The sequence below is a fragment of the Leuciscus leuciscus genome (genome assembly GCF_965113295.1).
Source record: "Leuciscus leuciscus genome assembly, chromosome: 14".
NCBI classification, from domain to species: domain Eukaryota; kingdom Metazoa; phylum Chordata; class Actinopteri; order Cypriniformes; family Leuciscidae; genus Leuciscus; species Leuciscus leuciscus.
Window position 1 is genome coordinate 11,131,784 of NC_138738.1, and position 20,292 is coordinate 11,152,075.

Below are 20,292 nucleotides of genomic sequence, written 5' to 3' on the forward strand. Positions count from 1 at the left end.
CACACACATACACACACACACACACACACACACACACACACACACTTCCATGTGATCAGACACACAGCTCTATTTTTAACAGACCTGGACACAGGGCCCCCCTCTCCCACATGCAAGGGCACTGGAGTTTTGAAGGTATGCCATGCCAGTGTCGGATCAACACTGAAGTGTTTCGAAAGCACAACTAACGACTAAAGGTAGGAAAACATACAATGGATGAGATGTTGAAAAGATGTTTAATGGAAACTGACTAGATGCAGTGTTTGCAGATCTAGAACATTTCTAAGAGGAGGTTTTGTGTTTGGAGATATTTTCCATTGATCTACAGTATGTGTGTGTACTAGTGCTACTGTACTAAAATGAACCACATAACCATGCACACGATGGAAAAGAACATCAAGCTATTAATATGCCAATTAAGAACTAAACACCCAGTTTGTAGTAAGATGATGGCTGTATCATAATAATAATGACAATTTTTCTAGGCTTTTGCACAACAGTTATGATGCTCCTGGGAAATTATATTTTCTTTAAAAATGTAGGGAAAAAAAAGGAAAATAAGCACAACTGAATGCATTTGCTGTATGCTAAATGTATCTCCACGCGTTTGTAAAAAAAAAAACGGCCCGCAAGCTAAGACTAAGATTTCTTATTAAAGGTTGTGAATCATGATGTTCATTCTCTGCATTAAGAGACACATCAAGGTCATTTCTGAGCAACTGGAGCATGCAAAATATTTGTAAAAGAGAAGCAACCCAAACAGACCATCATGCTGGGATGTTTTATGGGACTCTTGTGGGCCTATTTCCTGTCACTGACATGTTTTAATCCACAAATCACCTTGCCGTGAGTTGGTGTGAAAGCTCTGGGTACAGTCTGCTCTGGAGTCAGCTTACAGTCAGGCCAAGATCATACTCACTGGGACATTAGAGACAGTTTGAGCGTATTACAGCCTATTTCTTTAGAATTTATGTTGTTGAATGTTTGGGAGTTTGGGACCTCATCTCTCGAATTTGAATGGTTGAAACTTGTTTCTATGCAATGTTGCCTAAAAGCAATATGTTTTGGTATAGTGGCGTTTAATTGGAGAATATTTTTTATGACACACACATTATTTCAAAGTTCTAAAAAGTTTCAAAGATTTTAAATTTTTTTATTATAGTTTTATTCAGCTGTTCGATATAGACTGCATCTTTCAATTCTTAATTCTTTTTTCGTAACTAAAACTAAATCCCTGCATATCATTCGTCCTAACTTTTAACCAACAACCTAAATACTGATTTTCTTTCAATTCAAAGGCATGAAATATGTATACCACATCCTCACTGGTTTTCTCTATGCCAGAAAAAGAAATAGACAGTTAGAAGAAAAGAAGAAAAAACTGTTTTTCTTCTGTTGTAAATGTTTGATGCCTACAAATTTAACCCTAGCAATGTAAACTCTAGCCTCCAGTTTCACAGACAAGGTTTAATCTAGTCCCAGACTAAAATGCATGTTTGAGCCGTTTTAACTGAAAGTTAAATAAAACTGTTTTGTCTCAAGATGCACACCAGAATTGTTTTTTCATAAGGCATGTATATAAATGCTACTTAAATGTCTCAATTGAACTAAGGCCTAATACTGGCTTAATCTAAACCCTGTCTGTGAAACCGGTTGTTTGGTCAAAAGCATGAATGACTATTATATACTTTTTTAAACTGTATGACTGAATTGAAAGATGCAGTCTATACTGATCAGCTGAATAAAATATACTACCATACAGATAAAAAGTTTGGGGTCAGTATGATTCTTTTTTTTCCTTTTTTTTTTTTGGGGGAAGGAAATTCATATTTTCAAAAGTAATAGTGACAGCAAAGATATGCTACAAAAGAGTTCTATCGCACAGGTATCCTGTTCTTATGAGCTTTCAATTAATAAAAGGAGGATATATTAATAAATAGAAGGATGAACAAGAGTTTCATGAGGGAGCACAACTGTTTCCAAAATTCAGCTTTGCCATCACAGGAATACATTACATTTTAAAATATATTACTACATAAAAAAATAATTAAAAAAATGTATCAAAGAAATGCAGCCTTGGTGAGCATAAGAGACTGCTTTCAAAAATATAAAAAAAAATCTTACTCACCCCACACTTTTGAATGGCAGTGTAAATGTTTTAGTATTTTTTCCCCATAATTGTGTTTTTTGTTTGTTTCAGATGTCATAACAAGCCTTTGGAGCTCAACTGCAATGGATGACTTAGACCACAGTGTGCTGATAGCAGAGCAGGATTGGGACTGTTTCTGTACAGAGAGTGAGGAATGTTCTGTTCAGCAGGCCAAGCTTGCAGTCTTAGATGAGTCTGGCTTCAGTGACATGGACGATGATAAAACCTCTGTCTACGTGTCATCTCTTCCCACTAAGACCAGCCCTCACCAACACTGTGAAAAAGATAGTGTAGATGGACAAAAACAGCATCAAATAGGAGAATGTAAAATAGATAATACATCTGAGAATTCAGAGTTTACTGAATATCCTAGTCCTAAAACAGAGCCACAGAATGCCAGGTCTGCAGAGCAGATGTCCGATGCTAGAGAAAATGAACCGGGGGATACATGTGAACGTCAAAACAAAGCTAATGAAGACAGCAGTCTGACTGAGAAGTTAAACTTAGAGAAATTAAGAGGAAATAACGAGGATCAAGAGAATGGTGAGAATAAATCAAGCCAAGACACCACCGAGCCAGTCTCTGAAACGTCTTCAACAGATATAAAGCATGAAAAGAGTACGGATGGTATAGAAATGCTAGCTGAGGAGACGGACACTTCACCAGTGTCCAAAAAAGAGAAGGAGCGTTGGTTTGTCACTGTAAATGACAGCCCAGTCCGTCTGAGAGAAAAGGGTCCCACTTCAGTCCAAAAAAAAAGAAGAAAAAAAAAAACTTCTAAAAACCTGAGCCAGAATAGCGGAGTGATGGAAAAGTGCTCTTCCTTAAATAACAATACAGAGCCAGATAAAGAAATTATTGACAGACAAACAATGCAGGACAAATTTGAACAAGAAAGTGTTTTTTCTGACTCACCAAATGTACTTCATATCCAAGGTGCCATATGTATTTCGCCCATTAGATCATGTGAGACTGAATGGGAAAAAACAAGCTGTGCCAATAGTTTAAAAAAGGAAAGCATGACAGAAATTCCAGAAGCAAAATTAGAAAGAAATCCTGCCGACTCTCTAAATTCACTTTTAACTCCCAAACAGATGTCACAGAAAATATTTAAAGATCTCAGTGACCCTTTGCCCCAATACTTGGATCATGAAAGCACAGCATGTGATAAATATGACAAATCCACAATAGATTTGAACTGTGAATGTAGACATACAACTGATAATTTAAGCCACTTTAATAATGACACAAGGGTGGAAAGTCCCAGATTTATTATGGGTATCTCTGAACCCACTGCTCCATCAGATACTGAAGGAGAAAGAACAGAACAACAAGAGCCCTTGGGACAATCATTTAATAGAGAAGAATCATCCCAAGAGATACAATCCTCTAGTAACAGTGCCAAGACTTCAGGTCCGACTCGACCTATATTTGCCATTTCCTCCTTTTGGGATGAAATGGAAAAACTAACAATAAATGATATTTTGCAAATTAGAATAGCCAATAACAGGTCTCTAGAGGAAATAACCCATGTGGACACTGTCGACACTCATCTTGATAGGGGTGAGGTGGAATCTAAAGATGATAGTTTAGAAGATGGCCTGGTAGACGATGCAGCAGATTCTGACTATTTTACACATTTGGATGACTCTAAACCAGACAGATCGAGCTGTGAATTTTCAACTTACTCTGATTTCGATGAAGAGTTTCAACAACTTCTTCATGCAAGTGCAAACCCTAGTCCAGAACCCCTTGAAGGCAAAGAGCAAACCCAAAGGTTTCTTGAACCTACGTGTCCCATGGATTTAGAAGAAACTTGGCGAAGTGAATCAAACGAGATCGCAAGGCTGTGTACTGAGAGTGATTCCCCACTGCATTCAGAGACTGAAGCAGAGATGCAGGACATATTTCTAACAACAAAAGAAGACAACAACATGAGTACCTTTCTACTGGACCACTATAGCATGAGAAGACCAACACCTTCTCCAGTTTTATCGATTTCTGATGTTCTTGACGATCAGTGTCTGCCGTCTTTCTTCGAAATGTTGAAGAGTGACACAGAATCAGAACAATACAAGGCTTGGATCCCAGATAGCAACACTTCACTTTGTTTTTTACAGACCGTATCTGTGGCTGAGACTTATGATGACTTCTTCTCAGACTTTGAGGTTGGGAATCTTCTGTTTCCTTCAGTGCAAGGTTCAACAAAAAGTGAGAAAACGTTGGTTCCTATCTATTCCTCCTCTCGATCAGTGGTAAAAGACCTAGAATTCCCAGAGGTAGAAAAAGAGATTCAGTTGGATAGTGAAGTTGAGATTCCCGCAATCCGGTTTATGAGGTGTGAAAGCCCCTCTGAAACATCAAACATGTGCTTTATCACTAGCCAGAGAAGTACCTGGAGAAACCTTTCTCTGAGACACACTAAACTTTTAATGGGAAGGACATGGTGTAGGATGGCCACTTCTTGGGGTGTTCCCAAAACAACTGACACAGTCTATGGTTATGGAACGAAAACAACATCAAGTTCCTCTATGGTTCAGCCAAAGCTTCCAGTGGTTCTCTTACAAAACCAGGCCCTTGGAAAATTCACAGAACATCAGATACATGTTGGGGCAACAGTCGCAGACGCAGGTACAATTTTAGAGATCAAATTGATGGAATAGATATGCAAATGCCAAATCTAACATTGCAAAATTCTGCTTACAGATAGAGATCGCTTTCCTTTTTCATTAAAGCAAGCAGACATGTGCCTTGTTTGCATTGCTTTTGCATCTTGGGTACTAAAGTCAAGCGACCCACAATCTACAGACATGTGGAAAGCAGGTAAGACTGTCATGTGGATTGTGGATTTCTGAAATGAGACACAATGATCAGTCTGTTACATATTAAATTAGGCAATTTATTCAGATAATATGAGCACACAAAATTAACATGATCCTTTTTCCCTCTATTATTTCTCAGCTCTTCTGGCAAATGTGAGCGCGATATCTGCCATCCAGTACTTGCGGCGATACATAAAAGAAGGATGAACCATAAAAATCTAGTATTAGAGCTTTCTGAGGATTTCTCACAAGGGGCCAGTGTACAGGAAAGGGTTAATTTTGCACAAATTCACACCAAACACTTTAGTAAATACACATATTAGGTTGTATTCCATATTTCCTAACAGTCTAATATTTGAATGTTTAATATATTCATGTTACAAAATAGGTGTTCAATCAATAAATAACTTATCAAAGGACAATTTTGTTAAAGAAAAGCATACAAAGCAAAGGAGGAAACATTAGTTTTTCCCATACAAACACTTGTTCAGTTAGAAGACATATATTGCTTTAGATATTATGTTGATATGGACCAGAAGTGACAACTGGTAAGTTTTGCGTCAGTTATATTCAGGACTCAAGCTGTGCTATACATATTTATGTAACTCACAATTAAACTATTTTGCAGTGTACATATAAAAAAAAACATTTTCAATGATAATCACTCTAGATGTATCTATTAAATGCAAAAACATCATGCGGCCAAGGATTTTAAAAAAGTTCATATAGTTTTTCAGTGAAGAAACAGATCTGAGGACATTTAATAAAGAATATAAATTCGCACATAAAATATAGTTGGGAGTCATGGAGGTATCAGAAAGTGCCAGAAGAACGACTGCTGCTGAGTGTCAAATATTTCTATCACACATAAGCAGAGACTAATGTCAATGTGATAAGAGCAAGTGTATATGAAACAGCCTCTAAAATATGCTTACAAAAAATATAAATGAATTTAGCACTGAAAGAAAATGTATTGATAAAAAATAAAACAAAATATCTGAGTTGACTATATGTGTTCATATGACATGATAAGGGATGTATTGAAGTGTATGAAAAGTAAAAATTTGCCAAACCGTTTGAAATGATCATGCATTTGTTATCGAAATGACAGTTTTGAAGTTTTAACTATAAGGTAATTGCAACTAGACAACACTGTGCATGTAAAGACAAATATACATCAAGACATGGGTACTAAAAATGAGAATATATTTCTCATTGATAACATCCATATACTTTGTAAAATGCTAGTACAAATGTTTAGTGTTAATTCGAAGAAAATAATGACTTTTTGGCAGTTTTAGAAAAAGTAACCCATCAGAGTTTCACAATAACAGCGTTAACGGATAACACCCATGTCCGCTTGAACACATACAAAACAATGGCACTCCATTTCATGTTTTCTATTGTTATTTTAACAATTAATAGTAGTGCACAACAATACACTTGTATTGCATTAAACGGTCACAATATTACCTTTCTTTCTTTATTGTGTTTATAATGAATTTCATATTATTCTGAGAATGCTGTGCTCCTTCCCAACCAGCCTGACTATGAAAATGTAACTTACTAAACAGTAGCCCATTTGTTTAATTGACCAATTGCACATGCTAGGGCTGAAGCTGATCGTGAGGATACCATTAAATATGCCATATGCATTTTATTGCTAACTATAGACCCTCTATAAATTTACTTCCTGTCCCATGTAGGGATAACCCCGGAACTGACCTGCCCTATCACATTGTGTCCTTAAGCATGGTGGTAAACACTGCAAGCAAGTGTCTGTCAGCCTGATTGGTCTTCTGCAGCATCATATGACCATGGCAGTGAAGCAACTGTTCTGTAAAGCCGGACAAGCTCTGTTTCCAGACAGGGCAAGATCAACACTACAGTCAACATGCTAATACTCAGGCTGCATTTGGTTTACATAATTAAATCAAATGGTAAAAAGCTAAATCACTGAAAGAATAAGGTATTGTAGAGTTCACTACAGGTGGGTTTTATATTGATGAGTACTCTGAGGTATAGATGAGGAGGCTGTCAGAAAAAGGAAGGATAGAGTAAAGCATGCACTTTTTGCACACAGGTCATCTGAAGTTTTTGTATCCAAATCTATCATTGCAACTTTTAAATTCCACCAGTTAATATATTATTTTAAACATATAATATTTACAATCTTAAAATGAACGTTTCAATAAACTTTGAAACTAAATTGTGATAAACTCTGGATATTGGACAGCACTTCTCAAATACTTAGTAAATCTACAGTACTGTGCTTTTAGCACAATAACGACATTACATGGGAATTGCATTTCTGACAGAAACAGTTTCTAAATAGTGTTCATGCAAGGAAAGCAAATTCACTGTGCTCCAAAAGGCTAGTTATTTCATACAGCACAAAGGAGTCGGTCAAATGTTTATAAGTGCCATGACAGGGATAAACCCATGTTGGGTTTTCTGAAAAAAAAGGCCTGATACCCTGAACACAGAATCACTTTGTAATCCACAGTGGAGGATTTGTTCATTTCAGGACTGCTTGTCTCCCTCTTTCTTCAGACGGCTGTCAAAGAGACCACAGTATAATTTATAGTCACTTAAAAATCAAAAGTAAAAAGGTAAAAAAAAAATCTTCTGTGTACTGTAGGCTGACATTAATGTCACAAACACAACTTATTTTTTATTTTATGAGCACTAAAAGTAGAGAACAGTAGTGATGAAAACGCTCCTTGTCATATTGTAAATGACTCATCAGCGCATGCAAGAAAAATAAATGCCATCAAAACAACTTGCCAATAGCTTATTTACACATGCATTCTTGAACAGCCCATTAATGGGTTAGTTCACCCAAAAATGAAAATTCTGGCATTAATTACTCACCCTCATGTCTTTCCAAACCTGTAAGACATTCGTTCATATTCGGAACACAAATGAAGATCCATTTAATGAAATCAGAGCTTTCTCTCCCTCTATTGACAGCCTATGCAACTACCACTTTCAAGCCTCAGAAAGGTAGTAAAGACATCAATAAGTGTCTCAAGTGGTTTAACCTCAATTTTATGAAGCGACACAAGTGCATTGTTTGTGCAAAAAAAACATTTACCACTTTATTTACAAAATATTAATCTCCCAATGTGCGTTCACGCACTAACATTTGCTTTCGAGTCAACTCAACATGCAACACGTGGTGCTCTCATCAATGCGCTTTGGAGCTTAATATTTTGTAAATAAAGTAGTGACTTATGTTTTTTGCACAACCAAAGCACACGCGTCGCTTTATACAATTTTTGGTTAAACCACTGGAGTTACATGGATTACTTTTATGATGTCTTTGAGCAATTAATGAGAGAATTTTCATTTTCGTGTGAGCTAACACTTTAAGGTCTCTGTGGTTCACCTGTAGTAGTCTTCTTGGCTGGGGAGAGGAGCACTATGTAAATGTGCATGTCCATGTAGCCACTGCTGCTCCAGTGCCAGCCTCTGCAGCTCTGCGGACTGTGCCTGCATCGCTTGCAACTGATGCGCAGCAGACATCGGAGCCAAGGGTCCTGGTAACTCTCTGAACGGTGCTCCTTTGAAAGAAAGACACAAAACATGGTATTATGAAGCAACAATAAAACAACAACAGGTTGACAAACATTAATACATTACATGTGCATTTTAGACAATTTCCTTGTTCATTTAACCATTTTAACCATTCTTAGAGTAATGAAAACAAGGCATTGTTATTGGATTTTAATTAGGGCTTAATTATTTGAGGAATAAAAGAAATCCACCAATGTATATTTTTTTGTTGTCTTGACTGACTATTATAATCAAGTATGCCTTGTCACAATGTTGAAAACGTCACTGATTTTAATAGCAAGTCATAGCAACCAAATGTAAGCTCTATGTGACACAATAATACTGAAAACAATACTTGAGTTGTTCCTTCAAGTCAAGACTAGACAGTTTATCATTAGAAAAAGACTCTGTGGATATCTGTGGACTCTTACTTGCTCTAGTGTACATATTATACTATACGTTATAAATTGTATATATTATATAGTACCATTCAAAAGTTTGGGGTCAATCGATTAAAAAAATTAACTAGATTAATCACACTTTTTCTGTGATTCATCATGAATCGTTTTTATATGTTTTTTTAATATATTTTATAATGTAATAATTTCACAGTTATCGCCAAATAAATGTAGAAACAGCATAAAGACAGTATATTTTAAATATTTGTTTAATAGCATCTTTTTATGAATGAAGGCCAGTATCACCGATACTAAAACTGCTACTGATGTCTCAATGAAATTGATCCCCCCCAACAGGTCTAACAGGTAGGAAATATACAGAAACTGAATAAAGTTATCAAACAGTCTGCACTGCAAAAATTATAAATTAAATATAGATTAATCCTTATTAAAGCCACAAAAGTTCTTTAGTCAAGAGCAGTGAGTAATTTTCTGTTACCTTTGTTCTTTGATTAACATTAATGACAGACAGGATTAGCGGCTGCTGTCACTTAAAGATTTGCCGTACTGCACATGACATGGATCTCACATGCGTTTCATTTTCTCACAACTCTTTACGTTCATTTAAGTCTATTTAACTCATTTAAGACTGCTCTTATGAAGGTACTCGACAGAACGGACATTTTGGCATAATTGTGTGTAATTTTTTTTCAAGCGCGAAAGAGAAATCAATACTTGCGTGCGTCTTTCTGTGCACACGAGTTGTGTGTTTGACATTATAGACAGGACATTCACAGAGCACGTTCTCGTTCGTCTTGTGGCGCTTGAATGGTTTCATTTGTGTGAATAAGAGTGTGATCATAATGTAACACTAGCTAAAGGATGACAGAATAAACGGATGCTGCGTTAATTGCGTTACATATTTGTAACACTTTAAACTGGAAAAAATGTATCGCATACATTAACAAGTTAACGTTGACAGGACTAATATATAAAGTTTTTTTTTTCAGCAAGGATGCATTAAAGTGACAGTACAGATATGTATAATATTTCAAATAAATGCTGTTCTTATGACCTTATGTTTATCAAAGAATCCTGAAAAAATGTTTTACTGTTTCCACATAAATATTCAGCAGAACTGTTTTCAACATTGATAATAATAATAATAATAATAATAAGTGGTTCCTGAGCACCAAATCAGCATATTGGGATGATTTCTGAAGGATCATGTGACATTGAAGACTGGAGTAATGATGCTGAAAATGTAGCTTTGCCATCACATTTTAAAATATATTAAAATAGAAAATGTATTTAAAATTGCAAAAATATTTCACAATACTACTGTTTTGTGACCAAATAAATGCAGTCTCGGTGAATAAAGAGACTACATAAAAAAATCTAACAAACTAAAAAAATATATATATAAAAAAGAATTGAATCTTAAATACTAATTCCACAGAATGGATTTAAACAGTTAAATGTGTTTAAAAAAGCTGAGAGTACTACACTCACTTGGCTGCTGAAAGTTTAAGAAGCATGCAAGCAATGAAGATGTACAAATCAAAAGGGTTTGGTGTTCCGATTCGGCTCAGCAGTGGGTCTGGGATTACGTGTGGGCCTTGCTATATGGGTTATATGGGTTAGAAATGTTAATGTTAGCTTTCTTTTATATGAAACGGGAGTCTATTTGGTGACTCACCAAACAGAGGGTGGCGGAGCATTTCATGCTCATGGGGTAACTCACTGAGTAGAGGGTTGGAGATGGCACCAGGTGGGTAAGGGAATCGTGCCAGAGGGGGTCCAGCAGCCAATGGGTCCAGAGGATGAGGCCCTTGTCCTGAAAAACAAAGATGTCAACATTTCCATATACTTTCTCAAAAGAATGTAATCTAGATCAGTATTTCTCAACTCCAGTCCTGGGGACCCACCAACCAGAATATTTTAGATGTCTCACTAATTTAAACATCTGATTCAGCTCATTAACTTCTTAGTCTGTTGAACAGGGAGACATCTAAAACATTCTGGGAGGAGGGACCCGAGGACTGGAGTTGAGAAATACTGATCTAGATAACTGTGTTTCATTCATTTAAATTCTCACCTTGGTTGAGAGGGTCCTGTTGGTGCAGATGAAGATGGGAGTGTATGTGTGAGTGTTGGTGGTGGTGTGGAGTAACATTAAGCATCTGTAGCCGTGCAACAGGGTCACCAGCTGTAACGGAGGCCATCCTTTCAGCGTGGAGCCGTTCAGCAGTCAAGCGCTCGGCGTAGCTGATTTCCGGCCGAGGAGGAGCCCCTAGGTTGCGCTCCATGGCTGGGTGGAACTGGGCAAAGGGATGAGGCCCGGCCACATGAGGAAGAGGCAGGGCACCGTGGCGCGCAAAATGCTCCATAGGATTTGCCGATGGATGAAGTGGATTCTCCAGCTCCGGCGGCTTCACTTCAAATCCAGGCTTCATTCTTTCTCGGATCTCTCTCTCTCGAAGCTCACGAAGCTCTCGCTCTCGAAGGGCTGGGTCTGCTGCGTAGAGCCCCGGCATGTGATAAGCTAACAGGTGCTCACCTGGCCCAAGATGCATGAAGAAAGGATGGTTGCGGTTGGTGGGCGACATGACGTGGGGGCGTGCGTACTCGCTGAGCGTGCGAAGGGCTGGAGTGTCAGGGCCAAGATATGGAGGAACAGCAGCCACGGTGGTGGGTGGAGGGGGTTCGAATGACGGCCGGCCGGGTTGCACGTGGGCAGCAAGCAAGTGCTCACTTATGCGGCCATCATGGGATGAGCTTGAAGCCCGCTATGTAAAAAAAGGTTTATTATATTAACTTCTTTAAAGCAAGATCTTCAAAATTCTATAGATTTTTTCAAAAGCAGTTTTGAAAAAGAAAGTTTTTTATAAGAAAATATATAATTAGAAAATTATCTTTATATTATTTAAATTATATAAGAAAATTAATCCTACTTTTAGGAACAATACTGTTTTTTTTATATTTTCAATTAATATTACATTCACACGTTTATTTATTTATAAATTCTAAATAAATTGAAAATCTAATAAAAAGCCAAAACAGAACAAGAAATACTATCATGATGCATAAATACTTGACAATTGGCATGAGATTTTTTTTTTGCAGTAAGGAGAATATGAGGGGAAATTACCATCATGACAATGTCGCAAAGTAAAAGTTGAAAAAAGTTTTAAGCAAACTATCTTTTTTTTTGTCTCAAAATTCAAAAGTAAATGCTACATATACTTACAGAGGTTTTATCAGAGTCTCTCTCTCTTTCTCGTTCCCGCTCTCTTTCCCTCTCCCTTTCCCTCTCTCTCTCTCTTTCTCTTTCTCTCTCCCGTCCCTGTCGAGCGCTCAGCTCTGCTTCTCTTCTGGATCTTTCGGCAGCTTCCTCTCGCTTTTTAGCCAGTTTTGAGGAGGCCAAGGGAGTGAAGTACATGTCTGTGCGAGAGCAGGAGTTGTAGCCTCGGTTGAGGTGTTTGATAAATCTGCAATTGACAAACAAAAAAGAAAAAAAATAGTAAAAGTAAAGTCTTATTGAATGCCATTTTGAATTGTTTTCAAAAGGAAATACAAAGTAATGATTTTTACCTTGAACTTTTTTTTTAAACCGTTTTATTGAACTTTTTTATTTTGAATTTAAAATAAAATATTTTTTCGACAACTACTACATTAGAAAAACATTTTATTAATATTTTTCCATTTTATAATATTTTAACAAAAATTCTAATCTTGACAAATGTGATCTCCATACCTTGCTGATTGACTTGCATGGCTGGGAATGTCAACAACTGTCGGTACAGGAGAGGGACTTCTGCGAGGGGGAGGCGGGCTATCACACTCCTCCTCCTCATCAATTGGCTCCTCTTTGATATGAGCTTGTCCAACAGGAGTGCTTGCTGAGGAAGACGTGGAGGGCTGATGGGCAGGGCCAGGGATGGGAGAAGTGTAAAGAGGGAATGAAGCAGTGGACTCAGGAGCAGGACGATTTTGGGGGAGCGATGGGTTAGAACTAGCCGGAGGGGCACAACTCGTGTGACCTTTGACCTGCTGGCTCTGCGACTGAGTCAGAATGGAAGGCTGAGCAGGGTGATTTTGTGGAATTATATGTAGTGGAGGAGGCTGAGAACAAGGCAAGTGCTGTGAGGGCAAGGAAGCAAGCGGTTTTAGAGCAGGAGGAGGAGGCAAATTGGGGTGGATCTGCAGGAAATGGGGTGGAGGTGCAGAAAGGTGAGGGGGCTGCTTGTGAGAAGGTGGAATTGGAGTGGTCGGAGGGGGCTTGATTTGGGTTGCTGCTGTGGGAGGAAGAGGACTTTCTTTTTGAAGGTGCAGCAGTCTGGAAACAAACCCTGGTGGCTGATTCGCCCCAGATGAAGGATTCTGCAGCTGACCTGGATTGTGCTGATAATGGGGCGGCACAGGGAACGACTGCCCCTGCCCTGGACACTGCACCTGCTGAGACGAGGAGTTCGAATAAGAGTTCAGTGCTTCGGGTCCCCTGGGACCACTTATGAAAGTTGTTGGAGATGGAACCTCCTGAGAAACCTCTATGGATGTTGCCTTCAAGGTGGCGGTAGAAGCTCCAGGTGAAGGTGCGGATGAGGATGCAAGCAGAGAGGGCTGAGGAGATGATGGCGTTTCAGATGGGACATGTGTTGTAGGGGTCGCAGCAGGCTGCTGGGGCTGGGTTTGTGGGTTTGCACCAGGTGCAGGGGGTGGCGCTGGGGAGTCAGAGTCACTTTCGTTGGCTTGCAGGGGACTGGCCAGGCTGGGGGAGGAACTGCGGTTGTCCTGATCAATGTCTTTAGTGTCGCTGCTGCCATCGTCATTGGCACTGCGGCTATCGGAGCTCTCGCCTTCACCCTCACCTTCTGATGGAGAATCGGGACCATCCTGGGTTAGAGAAACACTGCTTATAATCGCTGCAATTATTTATATATACATATATTAATTATTTATATATATATAAATTAGGGGTGTTAAGGGTTCTCGATAATAAAATCCAACTCATCTCCACCCACAGCTCGGCACGCACTTGCACCAAGGTTAATCTCAAATCTGATGACGCATCTATAATATCGTTTGGTGAATAAAACAACATGTAAAACAGACAGACAGAGTTCCACTAATGTATACTTAAACATTTAAGCAAAAGAGAACTGCGCACACATGCTGTGTGAGAAGTTTTGTGTGTGTACACATCCAAACCGAACTGTGAGGACTGAAGAGTAAGTTGAACCGTTTCACTCCTAATATATATATATATATTTTTAGTGTCTTTTCTGAAAAGGCCAATTCACACTGCACCGACAGACGCCGACCAGCGCAGACAAGCGCCGATTCAGCATGTTCAATAGGTGAAAACAGCTCCAACAGACGCCAACAGACACTGACAGGGGTAACACACTGATCCGACAAAACCTGACGAAGTGTCTGTTGCTATCTGTCGGCCTTAGGTGAGCATTAGATGATGGCAATCTAAATGTAAAAAATGTTGGAAATGAACAAGCACAGTTAATATCATTTATATGTTTTAAAAAAAGAGTTGCTGATAACCAAAATAGTAATGATAACAATATAGTACTGATAACTAAAAATCACAAGTTTTATCGCTTGATTTTTAGTTTTTAAAACTTTTTCTTTTTTGAAGAAACCAACCATGAAGAATTAGAAAGAAAAACGGTTCCCCTTACCTGATTCTTGGGCCGTTTCATGTTTTTCCTTTCCGGTTCATCGACATCTGGAGCAGCTGACTCTCTCGGTCTTTTAACACCCTTAACTATAGACGCCTCTACTTTCATCTTCTAAAGTTTAATAATAAAGAAATTTGAAAATGAACAGGTTAAACAACACAAAAAGGATAAATACACACTTTTCAAACTCTAAACCAAGCAGGCTCCTTTTTACCACTACCTTGTTGGTCTTCCCCACCACTCCATTCTTGATTTCAGAACTGGAAGCCCTGGTTGCCATAGCAGTGGAACTGGCTCTGGGAGACTGTCCATTAGATCGTACATCTTCGACAGAGGGAGACATGGCCCTGTCGGGACTTCCGGTTGGTCTGTTGCGCCCACTTCGAAGAGATGACATCTACATGTAGAGACATAAGACTAAATTAAGCACACTATAGTCTTTACACATTTCCTTAAGCACTAAAGCGCAAGTTAGACCTACATGTGGTGGAACCCGGCTCCGACGGGTCTTCATCCCATGTCTGACACCCTCTTCCTCTTCTTTGACAGGTTTGAAGAGGTAGGGCGGATCTGCTGGTTTGGGAACAGGTGGCAGGCGCCGATGCTTGCTGAAGTGAGAGTGGCAACTAGAGCACAGCAAGACATTGTCTCTCCCTCCTTGCTGCCAGTCTTTGGAGTCTGAAAGAAACATATTCATTTTATGTTGTGTGAGTTATTTCAAAAGAAAAGTCTCATACAAATAAAGAGTATTTACAGAAGTCACAAGAGCTGCAAACCATTTTACTTCCGTAATGTGTAAAATACACTTCCGTTGAAAAGTTTAGGGTCGGTAAATTGTATAATTTTTTTATAATAAAATTTGAAAAAAAGTCTCATATGCTCTACAAGGATGAATTTATTTGCTCAAAAATACAGTATAAAAGTATTATTGTGAAATATTATTACAATTTAAAAGAATGGTTTTCTATTTCATTTCAAATGTCATTTATTCCTGTGATGGCAAAGCTGAAATTTCAGCATCATTACTCCAGTCTTCAATGTCACATGATCCTTCAAAAATCATTCTAATATACTGATTTGCTGCTCGAGAAACATTTATTACTAATATCAATATTGAAAACAGTTGCGCTGCTCAATATTTTTCTGAAAACCGTTTTTCTAAATTCTTTGATGAATAGAAAGCTGAATAAAACCAAATTTTTAACAAGAATAAAAATGTAGGACTAGACTTATATCCATTGGGAATTGATTGGATTGTGAAAAGTGGAACAAACATTTTCACAACAAGACCAGGAACATACATTATGCAGATAGAGTCCATTCTTATCTCATGTTAAGAAGAATTGCAAACCTAAGCTGTTTGAATCCAATGTAGGGTGACTAACCAAGTACAGCAGAAAGTCACTTTCAGAACAGCATGATGGTTGATAGATACATGCATATGGTCAACAAATTATGAAATAATTGGAAGGATGAAAAACTTACTAGTGGATAGACAGTGACTGCAGGCTTGTCCTTTGCTGCCCTGCTCGCTATCCTCACTGTCCAGATCATCTTCACTGGCTGAACTGAGCTCCACTACAGACAGACAGAAAATACAAAAATTATTAATAGTTCTTGTGGAGTTACTTCCTTTTAATTATAACTGTATATGACTTGCTATCATGTTTGGAGAGCCTGCTAAAAATGAACAGACGTATGGCGCATAGAGCTGTACTTACTGCAGGAAGTGCGAGATGTTGGATTGGCTGCAGCTGTCGAGTTGCGAGTTTTCACTTTGCGGGACACCGGCTGTCTTCTCTGCTGCCGATGAGGTCGTGATGCCACAGCTTCAGGAGTTTTCTTCCAGTAATAGTAGAATGTGATCAGCTCACCCTGAGAGGACAAATGTATTGTAAAAAAAAAAAACTTCAATTTGACAAACACACATTTATAGTCAGATTTGAAATGGCAGGTTTCCATACCGTTTTCTTACTAGGCAGTAGCTCCTTACGGATCTTAAAGAAGTTTTTGCCATACTGTCTAAGACCTTTGATAAACCGTTTCTGTAATTGAACATATTAACAGATTGATGATTCTTAAGTAATACATTTCGAAAAGTTCTAGTCTCACATTTCTACATTCCACTATAACCAGGTTTTATCAGTGAAAAATGAGATGGTACAAGTGAAAACCCCCAAATCCAAACCCAAACACTTTCTCACCACTTCATCTTCAGACCAGCTTTTCTCAATGAGTTTTGGAACTGGTTTCTTCACCAGACACTGCAGGGCTTTGGCTGCATCGTATTGGCTTTCGTGGAGCTGTGTGCAAAACAAATAAAAAAGTCAAATACCCCAGTTGCACAGCTAATTAACTACAGTTGAGGTAAAAATTAAGATTTAATCCAAATTACATCAAAGGTCACAGCATGAAACGCACTGATGACGTGTGATGCCTGCACGAGCAGGGTGCTCGGAGGTATGGAAATACATATGTTCACAGGCAGATAGGACATCGTTTTATTGCATTCGGACCGAATACATTTTTTACAATCTTTATTTAAAGGCAGGGTAGTTGATTTGCTCCAGAAACAATTTTGTTATGCTGGTTGAAAGTCTCTTCACATCCTGACACCAATCGCTAAGTTAAGTGGTCTAAACGTATTTATATGTATATATATCGTCTATAGAAGGAGTAGGACCATAAAATGTTCGTCCAATCATTGCATTCGGTCCGAATTAAATAATACGATGTCCTATCTGCCTGTCAACATATGTATTTCCATACCTCCATGCACCCTGCTAACGCAGACATCACACATCATCAGTGCGTTTCATGCTATGCAGTTAGACAGACGTCAGTCACCGAGCACCGCAACTTAAACAGCAGCCACATTTTGCAGTTCCTCCTGAAGCAAAACAACGAGCTTACGTTCTGTTCACGCTATAACTACCGTAATTAGTAAGAGATAGAAACCCGTGACGTTATACTCAAAGAGGTTTGTGACTCGAATTTATGCGTTTCAATGGAATCACTATCAACGCCGAAATTAATCTGCAGCAGTCAGGTGGAACAGGTCAGTGCTCTTTAAGTTGTTCTTGTTCATTATTATTCTAATGTTACGTGCTTTGAGACATGAGGTATTTTGACGTCGTCTCTCGTGATGCTTTTGTTTGCATATGCCAAGCTATATGCGTTCATACGTTTTGGAGGAGGCGTGGATTGAGACACTCTGAAGAGAGAGTGGGATCTCATGCTTTCAAAGCTAGCTCTCTATTGCTTGCCTCTCCGAAAAATTGCCTACCCATCCTTTAATAATACTTACATCGTATATTTGCTAAAACACTACAACAAATTGAATTAAAGTTTCATTTTTGACAAAACATAGCACAAACACATAAAAATAACAAGCACTGACCGTATTTAAAGCATTCAATGTGGTATCATCCCGTGAAGCTGCAAGACAACCATCCTCCGTTGAACCTCCATCACACATCCCTGCAAAAGCTGCCATGCTCCTGTTTATACAGAGAACACAAAACAAAAATGCAGAAGGATATGTTGAATCACACACCATCCACACACACCTCAGTTCCCTTTTTTAGATATAACCTCAAGCGGTTATGAAGAAAAAATGTAAATGGTGAATAATAACTGGCATCCAAAAAAGCAGCCATTACCTGGCAGCCCGTAGGTACATGAGAAGGTCACAGTCATTGACCCCAGGTGCCCACACCAGCTCCTCATTTTCTGTGACAGACTCCGTTCCATGTGCAGGTGGCGGCTGTAATTCAGGTAGCTTGGCCTGCATACATTTGATCATGACAACATAACGGTCAAAAAGAAAAGGTTAACAGTTTATTTAAGGTCTTTTAAAGGTGCACTCAGTAAATAGGTTTTGTTAACATTTAGCTGCCTATGATTTGTCCCAAAAGTACCAGTGGTTTTGGACTTTCAGCACGGATACATTTGTTTACAAGCAACTGTAGACATGCTGGTATTGCATTTCTTTATTTGTAAAACTTTTTTAATGATCGTGCACCTTTAAAACACTGCATGCCATAGATCTGCACAGCTATAATTTATCTATTAATCTATTGGAATCTCTTTAAACTCATTTTACCTGATGACTTGGTCCCACTCGAATCTCTCCTTGCGTGCTGTTCAGCTGCCTAAAAGACACAATTTTATTTATTAGTTGAAATATGGATGTGCAATAGGCTACATCAATTAATACATTAAAATTTCAAGGAAGCAAAAACTTACAGCCAATATTCCACATGTAAATAGTAAAAAATTATGCTTGTAATTAACAATACATGAATACAAACACCATATTTATCAGAAACATACTGTTGGAAAAACTTCGGTGCCTGTCATGTGAGCTTCATGTCACTATTTTCCACCCTTTTAAATCGCCTCCTTTCAGTGTTAATCATAAAATGTGATTTGCCTATCAGCAGTCGCGATGATCAATACAAATCCCGCCTACAGAGAATAACCAGCCAATCAGCGTCCGACTGCTCCGTTCCCTCCAAAGGTTATATAAACGGGGGCTTGAACGTCCAGTTCATATATTTACACATAAATCATTACATTGCTGCGTGCAGAGTCTATTACAGTGCAAATCAAAATCAGTGTGTTGAACTCAAAAGTGTGATATGCACAAATACTGTTCGTTCGCTGTCCGCAAAAGAAAATAGTATGCTAAAAAATCACAATTTGCTGAACAAATATTTGCAGAACAGACAAACAAAACTAATTTGTAAGAGCAGCACCGCGTTCAACATGCATTACACTTAACAGTCAGCAACAATACCTACACAACATCTGCCCCATTTTATCTTGTCAGGCTCATAGCTGGCCTTTGCGTATGTGTGTGTGTGTGTGTGTGTGTGTGTGTGTGTGTGTGTGTGTGGCCGAGCGAGACGAGCTGTCAAGTTCAAAATCGTCTCGATTTGCACTAGAATGCAAAAGTATTCCGGGTTTCGCAAGAAGCGCTGGCGCGCGCAAAAGCATAAATCTGTAATAAGAAGAAGCAACAAACCTTCGCGGACTGAACAAGTCGTCCATGGCAGGGGCCGTTTCGCTAGTGTTTACAGTTTGTTTGCAGCGTCGGCGGCGGCTCAAAACTATGCTTTCCTCTATTTCATACTACTCAAAATGGAGGCTGCGCTGAGTATTTTTTCCTCAGCGCAGGCGATGACCTCAGTGTTCACGCACAGCCTACTGAGATCCCTTCAACAAGCATAACTGAGCATGTGCCGCTGCAGCCAGCGCTAATGGGATCATCTCCGTGTCCGCTGTCTATGGAGATCAGCTTCAGGGAGATGTCTTTGGCCATCCTCCCGTGTCAATATTCACACACGAATATAGACGTCCCAATAAATTTAACCACCCTAGACTTATCGGCATTCCTTTGCATATTTGATGAAAGGCACCATGCGTGAAGAGTGAAGAATAATAATATCTTGTTATAGTCAGTGTGTGGGTTGTAAGATATAAATACAGTGCTTTAGATTTAAAGAACTGCCACAGTAGAGACGGTGGATTTATTTCGGCTCAGTGGAATTAGGCTAGACGCTTTAAATGCAGCCCTGTCTGCTTAGATGGCTTCATACATTTCTACAGTTACTGTTAACAAGAAGCCGGTTAATCTGATTGAAACAAATTTTCAGTAGTGCATT

At 38.7% G+C, this 20,292-nt stretch overlaps 2 protein-coding genes across 4 annotated transcripts; one reads left to right on the top strand and one right to left on the bottom strand.

Annotated features, from left to right (window-relative positions):
- The first annotated feature begins 35 nt into the window (after window positions 1-35).
- perm1b (PPARGC1 and ESRR induced regulator, muscle 1b) lies at window positions 36-5,615 on the top strand. The gene is made up of 4 exons (XM_082137127.1): window positions 36-197; window positions 2,201-4,780; window positions 4,856-4,972; window positions 5,111-5,615. Exons 2-4 carry the CDS (start codon window positions 2,233-2,235, stop codon window positions 5,176-5,178), a joined length of 2,733 nt encoding a protein of 910 aa, XP_081993253.1. The 5' UTR covers window positions 36-197; window positions 2,201-2,232; the 3' UTR covers window positions 5,179-5,615.
- On the bottom strand, window positions 5,028-19,924 carry rereb (arginine-glutamic acid dipeptide (RE) repeats b). 3 transcript variants are annotated; one of them, XM_082137121.1, is made up of 17 exons: window positions 19,653-19,923; window positions 18,729-18,777; window positions 18,286-18,410; window positions 18,024-18,123; window positions 16,828-16,926; window positions 16,588-16,668; window positions 16,345-16,498; window positions 16,109-16,201; window positions 15,105-15,301; window positions 14,844-15,020; window positions 14,624-14,734; window positions 12,685-13,823; window positions 12,178-12,418; window positions 11,026-11,716; window positions 10,672-10,764; window positions 8,363-8,537; window positions 5,028-7,528 (listed from the first exon to the last, which is right to left on the bottom strand). In XM_082137121.1, the coding sequence occupies exons 1-17, from the start codon at window positions 19,676-19,678 to the stop codon at window positions 7,495-7,497; spliced, it is 3,585 nt and encodes a 1,194-aa protein (XP_081993247.1). In that variant the 5' UTR covers window positions 19,679-19,923; the 3' UTR covers window positions 5,028-7,494. The 3 variants fall into 3 exon arrangements, with proteins under 3 accessions (XP_081993247.1, XP_081993246.1, XP_081993248.1); XM_082137120.1 differs by having other exon boundaries at window positions 10,627-10,764; XM_082137122.1 differs by lacking the exon at window positions 5,028-7,528 and adding an exon at window positions 10,440-10,549 and having other exon boundaries at window positions 8,402-8,537; window positions 19,653-19,924.
- Window positions 19,925-20,292: the final 368 nt, after the last annotated feature.

Bases quoted from the DNA above. Each gene is read 5' to 3' on its own strand.
- rereb (XM_082137120.1), bottom strand. From the start codon at position 19,678: ATGGACGACTTGTTCAGTCCGCGAAG. The intron at 18,124-18,285 runs GTAATGGCTGCT...CTGTATAAACAG, and splicing joins ATGTACCTACGGGCTGCCAG to GAGCATGGCAGCTTTTGCAG. The intron at 7,529-8,362 runs GTGAACCACAGA...TCTCTTTGACAG, and splicing joins AGCCAAGAAGACTACTACAG to CCGTCTGAAGAAAGAGGGAG.
- perm1b (XM_082137127.1), top strand. From the start codon at position 2,233: ATGGATGACTTAGACCACAGTGTGCTGATAGCAGAGCAGGATTGGGAC. The intron at 4,781-4,855 runs GTACAATTTTAG...TTCTGCTTACAG, and splicing joins GGCAACAGTCGCAGACGCAG to ATAGAGATCGCTTTCCTTTT. The intron at 4,973-5,110 runs GTAAGACTGTCA...ATTATTTCTCAG, and splicing joins TACAGACATGTGGAAAGCAG to CTCTTCTGGCAAATGTGAGC.